At 38.2% G+C, this 15,006-nt stretch overlaps 1 protein-coding gene across 1 annotated transcript in view; it reads right to left on the minus strand.

Annotated features, from left to right (window-relative positions):
- AFF2 (ALF transcription elongation factor 2) overlaps positions 1–15,006 on the minus strand; it is a 674,912-nt gene that overhangs the window by 21,597 nt on the left and 638,309 nt on the right. The window contains exons 17-18 of the mRNA XM_056540361.1: positions 2,719–2,790; positions 2,288–2,381 (exon numbers count right to left, since the gene is read on the minus strand). Of these exons, the coding sequence (XP_056396336.1) occupies positions 2,288–2,381; positions 2,719–2,790 (166 nt within the window). The remainder of the gene's footprint in view (positions 1–2,287; positions 2,382–2,718; positions 2,791–15,006) is intronic.

Raw genomic sequence — 15,006 nt, forward strand, 5'->3', positions numbered from 1 at the left:
TTTACTATTTTAAACACACCTACTACCTAGCTCTTGAAAGGTGCAACTGGATAACCAGTGCCAATATTTTTAATGGTATGGAAGAAATATATATATATATATATATATATATATATATATATATATATATATATATATATATATATATATATAGAGCTAATGATGGTTCCATGAGATTGCTAAAGGAGCGTTGTCTGGTGATTTGCATATTCAACCTTGATGTGGTTAAGAGTGAAAGCAGGTTTACTTAGACTTAAGAGATTTAATTTATACATGTTTTTAAGCCAGATTGCATTTTTTTCATATCTGTATAGATAAAACTCATTTCTTTCCTACAACTGCAGTGAAATAGCTGTATTTCTGCAAATTGTAGTTTCTCTATTGAGTGCAAAGACATCAGTTTTGAATAGTTAAGTCCTTACAATGTGATAAAGGCCGCACATGAGGATGGTAGGCTCTGTGTTTTACATGAGCTAAAAATAATGGCATTTTCATTTTATATCATGGTCTTGTCTATTACAATATCAGTAAGCACATAGCAGTAACTTCCCCTACTAATATGCTAGAGCATCCATCTAGACCATATTTTACCTTTGCAGCTAGAATAAATTGTTCTAAAATGTTCATATCCACCATGATCACAAAGCGATTATAATAGTTAATGTGGTCATATGGACATTTTTTTCATGAAAAGAAAAGAGACAATAAAGGCAGTGACCCTTTTTTTTGCTCAGAGTTCAAAGCAGTTAATTAAAAAAAACAAAAAATAAACAAACAAACAAAACAAATCTTCTCCACTACACAGACAACCTGCTGGACAATGTGCAATACTTAAAGTGGTATTCCAAGTTATATTTTTTAATTAACTTAAGGTGTTAAGCCTGAAGTGGGGGGGGGGGGGGGGGGACATAAAAAAGTTTAACTTACCTTATTTTCTCCGCTCCCATCCTTCTCTCAGAAGCATTCTTGTTGCACAACATTTGTGGTGTTTGGGGTCAGCGCATGTACCACCCAATCAGCAGCCGCAGCAGTGTCGCACCCCAAACACCACAAGCGCCGTGTAACAGGAATGGCTCCAGGGGAAGGATGGGGGCAGAAGCAAGGAAGAAATTATTAGTTTTATAGCACCACCCCCCCACCCCCAGACTGAGTACATTACATTTCTAACAAAACAACTTTGAATACCCCTTTTAAGTGGAACTCAGACACAGAACATCATAGGGTAGGGGATAAGTCTCTAATCGCGCAGGGGGTATCCAACCGCTGCGACTCCCCTGCGATATCCTGCCTGACACACTGGCTCTCTCCATGCATGGAGCAACCTTGACTCCGTGCACGGACTACTGTCGACCATGTATCTCTATGTGAGAGCAGGAGACACAGCAGTCGTGGGTCTCCGGCTCTCCCATAGAGATACATGGAGGGGGCGTGTCGGCCACTGCTTTATGCCGTGGTCGTCAGGAGAGAGCCGGGGCAGAAGATTGTGGGGGGGGGGGGGGGCAGCAATCGAACCCCCCACGATCAGACACCTATCAACTATACTGTGGATAGGGAATAAGATGTTCTGTACCAGAGTTCCCCTTTAATTTTCCCTGTGGCAGTACTGCAGGGAAATTAAACACAGTTTATAGCAGATTACTGGTGAAACTTTTATATATCTGTTTGAACACATGAACATTTGAATATCTGTTTATTGTTCAGGGCCCTTTATAACAAGTAGAGTTTGTCCAAAGTAGAGAACCACTTTAAGGGTAAGGTACAATGTAGTGTATTTCATGTTGCAGAAAACCTGCTGTGCAGTGGGAAATACACTGTGGATTCTGCTATAAGCAGACACACAAGGCTACCCTGCCACAGTCTTGTGTGTGCAGTAAGGTGACCCTACCCTAATAACTATTTGAGAGTTTAAAAACGTATATCCTATATACAGAATAGGTGATAAGTGTCTGATCACTTATCACCCCCAGGTAGAACTGATGAATCCTTTTTTCAAGATGGCTGACTAAATCATGGAATAAAAAAAACTTCCATTTAACAATCTTACTTTAATAAAAAGAAAAAAATGCATTGCTGTTTTGAGACTGGTCATGAGTGTGCACTTTTTTATTAATTAAATATCTTAAAAAATATATATTGTCATGGTAAAATTCACAAAATATGTGTGTATAAATATTCACCAATGGTGGAAATACACCACTGTATACTTAGTAAAAGTGTAAAATGGCAACACAAATAACCCCATTATCTCTGTTTACTAATCAAACCGATTTCTGAACAATTGTATTACCTTAAAATATTCCATGAGCGATCTGGAGTATTTCATAGCGTGGTCCTTCTTTAATTTAAACATTCTCAAGTAGAGCAGAGATAGACATCGATAGCTGGAGTAATTAGGAAAGGATTATGTTAATTCCACTGTTTTATAAAATTCATAAACTTAAAAAAAATCCCTTTTTATAATTTCTTTTTGTAAAAGTGAAATTGAAACATATGAGTAAATGAAATCAAAATGGAAAAGGCATTAAAATGCCATCTTGATAACAATATGAATCGGAAGAATAAATGTTTAGTCAGCTGCTAAAAGAAGCCATTAGTTATCCTTTAATAGTTTAATGGAAAACAAGAATAATGATCTTCTGTAAGCCGCTTATGTGTTTCTGTAGTTTGAAAGTGTTCGAGTGGATTTTAGCTTCTTTGACACTGTCTCTACAGACTTACCATAAAACTGCTAGCTTTTTTTCCCCTTCATTTGCAGCTGAGCCTGTGAAATTCTTCAGCCTCATTGCATACCTATGTAAAGATAAATACTTTTTGAGGATCAATCATTTTCAAACTGTAGCACAATGATACAGGATTACATATTCCTATGTGTACAAACAGGTAGGCTATAGTCTTATATTACAGATGCAATCTCATGCCTATAGTCATTTTCTGTGGGATACACCTGTCTACTTCAAATAATGTCCCCCATCTGCATCCATCAATCACATGACATCACTTTCTGTCTTAGTGATCTAGTCTTTTAATCAACACAAGTGTAATGGTCACAGACAGTAATTCCCATAGTGAAGGAGGCACTTTCTCAGTATATAGGCAAAATTGTAAGGTGAGCAGTTCTGGGTAAACTGATTCTCTTTTGTCAGACATATCTAGAAATGTGTGGTAGAAAAACACCCCAAACTGGTGGTACATTCATGTCCCAACAAACAATTTTTGATGCTGGGGATAAAAAATTGTTTATGAGATAACCATGCAATGTTACCGCACAAGACTTTCACTAAACTTGGCATGGTAGACAGATAGGCAGACCAGTGTCCATTTAAGTGCTGTAATATAAGAAACTCAGAAATATAAAGGTGTTTTCCGAGAGTAAAAATTGGTAGTGAAATAACCCTCCAGTTTCTTTCTGTCCAGCATGGCTGCTCTGGGGTCCCTGTTGAAAGTGCCCCAGTGATAGCATAGTACATTGTGCACAGGACCACTGTAGCCATCATTGGCCTCTGTCCATAGCTATATAGCTAGTACACCTGAGAAAAGAAGTTTCGAGTGCCCTTGGCAATTTTTTGTAAGGCCTGGAAAACTTTTAGGTGTACCAACTGCACTCTCTTTAGAGAAACCAAACGACACAAAAAGAGAAAGTTCCCATATACCTTTAATACTATCAACCACAATCTAGTATATTTAGTATATATATACTTCATGAATGTTTTTGAATTAATATACTCCCATGGCCCTAATAATATAATTGGTGGGAAATAATGGTACTAACTGCTTACAAATACACTGCAGTACAAATACATTCAGAATACACAGTGTGTTGGTAAGCCGATGGTTCACATATGTCACAAACTACTACTACTTTTACATGCCCTTGTCTTAAAGCCTTACTTTTCTAAGAAAAAATAAAAAAAAGTCCTGCAAACATGTCAAAAATTTTGATTGGTATCTCAATATTGAGTCTCTGACTGATCAAAAGATGTAGCCTATATAGCCTTGGGGAGTGTGCACTAGAATGCTTCACCCTCTGATTTAGGGAGTGACTGCAGAGCCCAACTCTTAAAATCAGATGGAGTGAGTGAGTCAGGGAGGGAAGTGCTAACAATCTGAAACATGTTATCTAAAGGGGCTATGTCATAAGGTTTTTCTTTTTTCATATTTTTCACATAGTGCTGCTGGTTATAAAGGGGCTATCCAGGAATAGAAAAGCATAGCTACTTTCTATCAAAAAATGCTCCCCATCTGTCTCCAGATGTGGGTGTGGTTCTGCAGCACAATTCAATTGAAGTGAATGGAGTCAAGTTGTAAAAACCCCACCCAACCTGGTGACAGACATGGAGCTGTTTTAAAAAGAAATTAGCTCTATTTTCTATTCCTGGATAACCCCTGTAATGATACTAATGAAGGAAATCATATTTTAATATAAACTTCACAAGGGCTGGACCCCTCAAGGCTTTTCTACTGTTTATCTAATGCTCAGTGGAGGTGTTAGTTCTGATCAACACTATTTGACATGTTTGCATGAAATTTCAAAGATGTTTTAAATGGCAGTAACCCTTTAATAGATATAGAGACTAATTTAATAATGCTGGGTTCACACAACAAAATCTCTGGCCGGAATATTACAGACTGCAGATTTTGATGGTGCCCAGTGCCGACAGCAGTCGGTGCTAGGACCACACAGACAGCATTGCTGCCCACATATATGGCAATGCATCGGATTCACAAAAAAAAAAACTAACACGTTCATTCTTTCGGTGCACTTCAGAAATTGAATTGACAGAGTTCTCCACACGAAAATTCAGCAAGGTGCACGATACAGCAAAATCCTATTGAAAACAATAAGAGGTTGCTGTACCAGAATTTCTAAGTGAAATTCCAAAGGGTATTCCGCTCAGAAATTCCATTACGTGAACCTGGCCTAAAGTTCTGGTCACTTTTTTGTTAGTTCCTGTCTATTAGGTCTCTGTTGCTTGGTGAAAATGGGTTGGCATTCTGCTCTATTTTATCCATAAAAAAAAGGAAAATATGAAAGCATAAAGAGTAGACCTGATGAAGTCAGTAGGAGAAAATATAATCTGTCATGGATACTGTAAAACAGAAGTCAGAAGTCAGAACAAAAATCTTACATTATACAAACATTCAATAGAGAATATCTCAAAACATATCATATAGAATAAGTTCTGTCTTTTTAGTAATAGGCATAATTCTAAAGGATACAGAACCCTACTTTATACATTGGTACTCTTAATACAATATAAGATGACAAAGTATTGAACAACTGCTATTGACTATATGTTGTTTTTTCTTTATTTTTATGTACGTATATGTACGTATTTAATTTTAATATATGTTTTAAGTGCAAATGACCCACCACCCATAACCTTTTAATACTTTTTACAGAATAACTAGACTAAGCTAATTATTCTTCCAAAGGGTGAATAGTAAGTCGAAGGTGATATTCTCTAACAGACACATGTATAGATAACATTCTGCAGCATAGCCAATCTGATTGAAATTTCCCATACACATTCATTCATTTCTTACCAAGATTTATGCTAAATGCTCAAATTGCACAAACCAGAATTCCAAAGCAAGTTGATACATCTGTAATACCTCATTCTGCATTCTCACCTCTTGACCAAGTCACAAACAAACATGCGCTTGAGGCATAACACAATATGACACAGCAAAGTCATCTCCATTTTGAAATGACAGGATAGCTTTTGTGAGCTAAAAAAGTCAACAGTCAAATATTCTGGAATGGAAAAAAAAAATGTTTCTATATGTCATTTTTTTTTTTAGATAGCCCTCTAGGATCAAGTCTGACACTCTGATATAAACAAAATGTCAATCTCTAACAAACTCCCTTATATTTTAGCCGTGCCCTTAAGAGTGCCTGTGGCAGATGCTGAGACTTAGTGGGGGGGATCACCTGCCAATCTGTCATGCACATTGCCGCAGGCAAACACTGGAAGGACATGAACCCTTCAGAGATACATTAATTGTATTATATTTTATTGTTTTCACCTACATGAACAGTAATAGTTTCTACTGATAAAATAGATTTTTTTTGCTCTTAATTGTTTATGAAAAACTACATAAAAATATCAATATCAGATAACAATGGAGCAACATGTACTAGGACAGGCCGATATTTCCAAGTCAAGCACATGCTTGTTCATTTTGGACTCATCAAAAAATAATTGTTTGTCTGTCGGACATTTCCATGTGTAATAAACGGTGTACAACCAATGAGTGATGGCAGTAAAGGGCCACACAAATGATCCAGTGATAATTTATGTGGCTCTTCCTGCTCCTTGATCCTTCTAATAGGCTCTATAAATGAGCACTGATGTATGAGATCTGCGCTCATCCACTTCAATCTAATAGTGCGCTTAGGCCAAGTTCACAAGGCAGAATTTCCAAGCAGAATCAGGCAGAAACATTATTTCAGCCGAGTCCACTCAAAATGTGTTGGTGTCTATGGAGACAGCATATTTCTGAGTAGTCCTAAGCAGACATTTCGCAAAAATTCCGCCATGTGTACATGGCCTCAAAGTGTGTTCCTACATTTTAAATATGCTGACTTTATCATTGATTTACAATTATAAAACCTGCTGTCTAAAACCTGCAGCATAAACTCTGCAGTATGAAGTCCACAGGGAATCCGGCAGGGTGGCTTTGGATAGTCCATTAAACGAGAAATCATTTAAAACCCTTCTGAAAGGAACCTGTTATGAGATTTTACCATAAATAATGTATGGCAACTCCTCATCATGCCTGGGAGATGTTCCTGTCGGCAGTGATGGTGATTTGAAAGGTGTACCCCGCCAGCCTGTAAGCAGTCCCCTGGGTGGGGAACAATCCTCTGCTAGTCCCATCTGCTCGGACTGTCTATTATGCTGAGGGGGCGTTATTACAGCTGGAGCAGCGTGACTGAGTGAGTATAACTCCCCGCCCAGGGGACTACTTACAAGCCTGCAGGGGACACCTTTCAAACTGCATATCTTCACCACCACTGCCGGCAGGAACATATCCCAGGCATGGCAAGGAAGAAGATTTTGCCATAAACAATGCATTGCCATTCATTATATATGGTAAAATCCGATGACAGGTTCCCTGTAATAGTTAAAATAATAAGCTTGTGGGATATAAAAACTACACTACAAATATATGACAGGCCGAGCAAGAACATTTACAGTATAACCACAGGTGAACATTAAATCAGCAAACAGCCAAAGGCTGTCCGGGCATGCTGGGAGTTGTAGCTTTATATAGCCAAAAACAGAGAGACCCACAATACTAATATTATTTCAAAAAGTATAACAATCTTTATTAGACAATAAAAAACAGTTTTAAAAAATTAGAAAATTAGAAAAAGGCAGAGGATGACCTTACGCAGGAGACAACAGGTGCCAGTGGGCCTGGTATGGGTAATGGAGGTATTCAGTCAAGAGTATACATAATATAAGGCTGGCGTAGCTGCATGTTTACAATATCGTAACAATAGATATAATATCTAACATACATTGAGGTAACATAGGAAGCAGCAATGCAATACAACAGGAAATACCTAAAAAGACTACCTGTCATATACCCAAAGGCCAGGAGCACCAAGCACCAACACCCCAACGCACGTTTCGCGTATGGGCTTCGTCAGGGGGCGTGTTGTAGCTTTGCAAAAGCTGGAGGCACACTGTTTGGAAAACACTGCCTTACTTTATATCCTAAAAAATTACTGGACAGGTCGATTTTAAGGCTATGTTCACATGGTGGAATTTCCGTGCAGAATTCCGCATGGACATTCCACAGCTGCAGAGTCCCATTGATTTCAATGGGATTCTGCTGTAGTGTGCACACAAATCCAGATTCCGGAGTCGGCAGTAAGAATAGACATGTCCGCAGGGAAATTCATTGTAGTATATTTGGATTTTTCCAAAGCATTTGATATGGTGCCACATGAAAGGTTGGTGCATAAAATGAGAAGGATGGGGCTGGGGGAGAATGTGTGTAAGTGGGCAAGTACCTGGCTCAGTGATAGGAAACAGAGGGTGGTTTTAATGGTACTTATTCTGATTGGGTGACTGTTACTAGTGGGGTACCACCGGGGTAAGTCTTGGGTCCTGTTCTATTTAATATATTTATTAAAGGTGCTCAGCCTATTGCCGGCCGCCGCAATGTTCTGCCTCGGCCCATAATAGGCTGAGCGCCATGTGACGCTTCATTATACACGGAAGCATGAAGAGGATGGACCGGAGGACCGATCAGCTGTAGTGACGCTCCGCGGGAACCCAGGAAGGTGAGAGATGGTTTATTTTCATTTTTTTTGCAGTCCGGGCAGGACGGAGCAGGAATACTCTGCACCAGATTACTCCTTTAATGACCTTGTTGAGGGGTTGAATAGTAAAGTAGTAATCTTTGTGGATGATACTAAACTCTGTAAAGTAGTAAACACTATAGAGGACAGTGCACTGTTACAACTGGATCTGGATAGGTTGGAGGTTTGGGCTGGGAAGTGGCACATGAGGTTCAACACTGATAAATGTAAGAAAAATCTGGGCTGGGATTATGTATTAAATGGGAGAACACTTGGGACGACTGACTTAGTTAACAGTAAATTTAGCTGTAGTGACCAATGTCGGGCAGCTGCTGCAAAGGCAAATAAAATAATGGGGTGCATCAATAGGGGCATAGATGCCCACGACAAGAAAATAATTCTACCACTGTACAAATCACTAGTCAGACCACAAATGGAATACTGTGTACAGTACTGGGCACTAGTGTACAAGAAATATATAGTGGAGCTGGAGAGGGTTCAAAGACGGGCAACCAGAGTAATATGGGGAATGGGAGGACTACAGTACCCAGAAAGACTATCAGTATTAGGGTTATTTAGTTTAGAAAAAAGAAGGCTTAGGGAAGACCTAATAACTATGTATAAATATATCAGGGGGCAGTACAGAGATCTCTCCCATGACCTATTTATACTCAGGACTGTAACTATAACAAAGTGGCATCCTCTACATTTAGAGGAAAGAAGGTTTCTACACCAGCACAGATGGGGTTCTTTACTGTAAGAGCAGTGAGACCGTGGAACTCTCTGCCAGATGAGGTGGTCATGGTTAACTCGGTAAAAGAATTTAAAAGGGGTCTGGATGCATTTCTGGAGAATAACAACATTACAGGTTATGAATTCTAGATCTTTAGGGACAGAAGGTAAATCCAGGGATTTATTCTAACTGCCATATTTGGAGCTGGGAAGGAATTTTTACCTCTAATATGAGGGTTTTTTGCCTTCCTCTGGATCAACTCAGTAGGGACTCATTTGGGTTCTAGGTTGAACTTGATGGACTCTGGTCTTTTTTCAACCTTATGTACTATGTTACTATGTCTATGAGATGGCGCATTTCTGAATGGACATGTTCTTCCGGCACTCCATTGTTAGAGGAATGTCTGCACAGAAAATTTTCCATGCGGACATATTAAGCCGAAAATTCACCCCCTAATACATCGAGCACTTGCATACATAAGCCTGATACATGGAGTACTTGCCCCAAGCATTTTTGTTATGTTGTAAATAATAGAATCCTTTGAGCTCAGTGGTCTGCAAGCCTCGAAAACAGCCATTTAACTATTAACAGCTTAAAAAAAACTCTCCTCTTCTTTTGAATATTAACTTCCTTATGTTTGGATTATTGTCAGCCTTATGTCATTTATTAATTGGAGCAACCATATGTTTTAGCGCGCCGTTCAGTTCATTTGGCTAACCCAGCAAACTTCACACTATACACTAAGTGGCTTGGAAATCAATTCATCACATCTGATCACTGGTTTGGAGGCTTAATGTAATTTCACAGGCTCTTGTGTTAGAATAAGTTATAGAGCTCAGTCTTGCATAAGAAGACTTTAAGATATCTAGACAGCCTCATTTAAAAGTGTAAGACAGAACAGGAACATTTACTGAGCTTAGTTTATGGATGTCCAGGTCCAAATTACATGTTAAAAGCCTCAGCAATATTGGTGATTCTGTATCCCCAAGTCAAACATTTATTCAATCTTCTGCACACTGATCGGTGGGATCTTAGAATTTAGAAGACAGAAGAACAGACAGAGGGACGTTTCCATTTATACTGCTCATTATTTTTATAACAGGTTTTTTGCAAGATTTCTTGTTTTTTTCCTCTTAAAGAATAAAAGATTTGAGGAGAAAGACAGGTCTCAAGCTGCTAAATTTAAAGGAGTTCTGCAGCAAAAAGTAACTTATACCCTATCCACAGGTCAGATCGCGTAGGGTCTGACCAATGAGATTATTACCATTGTCTCCTGAATGGGCCCCGGCTCTCTGAGAGTAACGCATGATGGGGACGGCACACACTACGTTAATTCCTTTTTGGAGTACCGAGGAGAAACTTGACCTGTGATTGGTTGATGTGGAAAAACACTCCATATTTTCTCTCAGTTTAATAAATATGGGCCTATATGTTTGACATGGTGGGAGTTTATACCTATGCCATGGCGAACCCAACACCTGCTAGGGGTTCACACCCAGGGGTGGGGGGGAGGGCTTAGTGGGCTGGCAAAATAAAGGCCACCACTGCCGAAAGGCCTGGGGTAGAAAGCAGGCCTGTCAAGCTCAGGGACGCGCTCACTCAGTAATGAGGATTCTGCACACTTGTCTCGGATCTCCATGGAGGCGAATGCCGCTTTTAGCTGTACGCAAATGTGTATTCAGTTGAAAGCTTCCTCTCAGTTTAAGGAGACAGGAGACCTGTGATCTCCACCCCAATGCAATGCAGTACATGAGCAATGACGTCACTCATCAACACTCATCAACACCTGCACTGTGGACAAAGAAAGCAATTTTGCAAATATGGGGGTGGCTCTTTTTTATGCTGTGCGCTAAAACTAACATCGGCCTGATTACAGCATTACCAAATTTGTATAGTTTCCCAGTTTCTGTCATATTTTGTTAATTAAAAAATATATATATTATTTATTTGCCATTTTCTGACACCTATACTAGCTGTATTTTGACTTTTTTATCGCTTTTTACTTTATTTTTTCTCGGATTTGACATTAACAAAAAATTGCAATTATGGGGCTTGTTTTTTTTTATTTTTTTCTTACATTTACACCATTTACCATACAGGATAAATGATGTTGTATTTTAATAGTTTGGACAATAACACATGTGGTGATGCCAAATATGCTTATTTTTTGTATGGAAAATGGGAAAAGAGGGGTGGTTTGAACTTTTAATATGAAGGGGATTAAAATGTGTGTTTTTTTAAACCTTTTTTAAACCTCCTTTTTTACACTTTAATAGTCTTCATAAGGAACTTTGTTTACATGTCGGAATTTCTCTGGGAATTTCCACATTAGAATTCTACACGGAGATTCCGGATCAGCAGAGTCACATTGAATTTAACAGGATTCTGCTGCATTGTACACATGGCGGAATTTCTGCGCCAGATGTTTCTGGCATGTCCATTCCACACGGAATGCAAAGCTGTCTATGAGATGGTGCATTCCTGTGGGTTCCTCACGCCGGCATGTTAGGCCATGCTCACATGTCCAAATGTCCGCCCGTCATCTCATAGACAGCTATGTAGTCTGTGCGGAGTTTACAGAAAGAATGGGCAGGTTCATTCTTTTTGTGGACGAGGAAATCAGAATTTCCATCTGGCGCGGAAATTCTATCATGTTAACAGCATAGCAGAATCCTGCTGAATTCAAAGGGACTCTGCTGCAGCGGAATCTCAGTACAGAATTCCAATACGGAATTCCACACATAAATTGAAATATGTGAACATGGCCTTAAGACCACTGCAGTCTTTGGAATGTTCGCATGGACATTCCGATGTGTAAGCATAGCCTTAGGAGATTTCTCATACAGATCTGTGAAATCTGTGCTCTATTTATATAGCCTGCTGGATACAGGTGCTATCAATGAAGAGGGGTGGAAAGGGACTGATGTGAATGGTAAGAATCTCTGTAAAGCATTACAGGATATATATAAGTACTATAGAGGAAGCTGTAATTAAATCAATGATACATTTCCATTCTGAAGTGAGATCAATAAATGTGAAGATAGATTAGTCATTTTACACACTATCCTGTCCACTAAAAGTAGGAAAATGGGTCTTTGCTCAAACACAGTGACAACTCCCTTCAATACCCAGACACGATAGTGAATGGATTTTTAGAATTCCTTTCACACCATTTACTGTATACATTCAACAAACACTTCTGACCTCTTATGGCACTGTACATGGTTCCCATTCATCACTAAGTAAAGCCCTATAAGAGGATTAAATACAGGCTATAGACACTAGGTTGACATGACTATTTAGGATACAAAGCAGCAAAGAAAGAAGCAGCAAGAAAAATACACTTCTTTCAAGGTAACTGTCTCCTTTATGTGTTTAGACCATGACAACAGACTTTTCCATTTTAGTATCTATACTTTTTAATAGACTTGCTCATTCTATAAATTCCTAATGGTTTGTGATCTGCCTCGGTTTGTCTAGGAGTGATATATGAAGACTCCTTTTGTTTATCTATTTCCAAAGTTAGTTATTACACTTTTCACTGCACTCACTATCAACTATCATGTTCTCTCCATAATAGTCAGCGGGGGACGAACACATCATGCAGACCCTTTAAGAGCATAAATCTGTTTCCAGCTCCAACCTTTGGCCTCCTGATGTGATAGCAACGATTTAATGTCAAAATATTTTGTCTAAAGATATTATTTGCTTGTAAAATGCAGAAGTGACTACCTGCTTTGGCGTTCTTGAGAAACACTATCTACAATAATAATCATTTTGTTATATTGTTTTTTATGACAATATTGATTAGTTTGCACTTGTTTTTCTTCAGGTTAGTAGTGAATTCATGTCACATTTTTAAGGTTAAATACCTTTAGTTTTTTAAAATACTATAAAGTGGAGGTGCTTAATACTATTAGTCGAACTGTAGAGGGGAATAAAGGGGAGGGTACTACAGTAACAACTGCAAAAACATTAACCCGGGAGAGGATATTATGGTATCTAGCCATTCAATCAGTGACATCTGTGGGGTGCACGTAAGGAAGAGAAAGGCATCCAATGATAAACAAATAGAAAACCAAAGCATGTACTCACCGCTAGCGATGTCTACAAATTCAGGAGCCCGGACTCATGGGGAGGCAGAGACCTTGCCTTTGAGCGCTCCGTAGCATCCGCGTCTGCCTCCCCGTGACCCCGGACTCCCAGATTTGTGGACATTGCTAGTGGTGAGTGCATGTTATGATTTTCTATTTTTTTTTTTTTTTCATTTGAGGCATATTAGTCATCAACAAATCTTTAAGTCATGCAGATTGGTATATATATAAAAATGTTTATACAAGGAAAGGTGTCAATCATTGAGTGAGACTACCTACTGGACTCCAAAGCAATGAAAGAACATGGATTTCATTCAAAAACTTAGTTATATAAAACATTTTGCAAACAAAAACTATATACTTTCGTCTGCTCAGCATTTCCTGCTCTAGCTTCTGATAGATTGGATATCATTTTAATGATGACAGGATCATTTTTAATGGGCACTCTCACTTTTAAAAACTTTTAACATGTTACAGAGACTGTGTGTTCAGACCCCAACAAACACTGGAAGGGCTCGGTAGAAGAGCATGCTTAAAGGGGTATTCCGCTGGAAAACATTTTTTTTTATATCAACTGATGCCACAAAGTTAAACAGATTTGTAAATTATTTCCATTTATAAATCTTAATCCTTCCAGTACTTACCAGCTGCTGTATGTTCCACAGAAAGTTATTTTCTTTTTGAATTTCATTTCTGTCTGACCACAGTGCTCTCTGTTGACCTCTGTCCGTGTCAGGAACTGTCCAGAGCAAGAAAGGTTTGCTATGGGGATTCGCTCTACTCTGGACAGTTACTAAAATGGACAGAGGTGTCAGCAGAGAGCACTGCGGTCAGATAGAAAAGAAATTCAAAAAGAAAAGAACTTCCTCTGTAGTATACAGCAGCTGATAAGTACTGGAAGGATAAAGATTTTTAAATAGAAGTAATTTACAAATCTGTTTAACTTTCTGGCACCAGATGATTTAACACATTTTTTTTTCCAGTGGAGTAGTCCTTTAACCCCTAAGGACCAAGCCCATTTTAACCTTAAGGACCAGGCCAATTCTATTTTTGCGCTTACATTTTTTTCCTCCTCGCCTTCTAAAATCCAGTACTCTTATATTTCCCTCTACAGACCCATATAAGGGCTTGTTTTTTGCGTGACCAATTGTACTTTGTAATGAAACCTCTAATTTTACCATAAAATGTACGGCAAACTCAAAATATTATTTTTTAGGGAGGAAATTTAAATGAAAACCACAATTTTGCAAATTTTGGAGGGTTTCGTTTTCACACTGTAAACTTTACAGTAGAAATGACATGTGTTCTTTATTCTGTGGGTCAATTTGATTAAAATGATACCCATGGCTAGATACTTTTATATTTTTGTACCGCTCAAAAAAAATCTAAAACCTTTTGCATAATATCAGTAATCTAAAATCGCCCTATTTTAACCACCTATAACTTTTTTATTTTTCCGTGTATAGGGTGGTATGAGTGCTAATTTTTTGCGCTGTCATCTTTACTTTTACATATCTACCACATTTACATATATAAAACTTTTAGAAAAAATTTTATACTTTTTTTTGGGAATAAAATGTGACTAAAAAGCAGAATTTTTTGACTTTTTTAAATTTTTGACGTATACGCCGTTTACCATATGGGATCATTAATATTATATTTTGAAATTTTGGACATTTACGCATGCGGCGATACCAAATATGTTTATTTAAAAAATTACGCTTTTTGGGGGTAAAATGGGAAAACTGACAATTTTTATTTTTATTGGGAAGGGGATTTTTCACTTTTTTATTTTTTATGTGTACATTTTTCAACTTTTTTTTAAAAATTATTATGTCATTTGTAGTGTTGCTCGCGAATTC

The sequence above is a fragment of the Hyla sarda genome, chromosome 9, assembly GCF_029499605.1.
Source record: "Hyla sarda isolate aHylSar1 chromosome 9, aHylSar1.hap1, whole genome shotgun sequence".
Taxonomy (NCBI): domain Eukaryota; kingdom Metazoa; phylum Chordata; class Amphibia; order Anura; family Hylidae; genus Hyla; species Hyla sarda.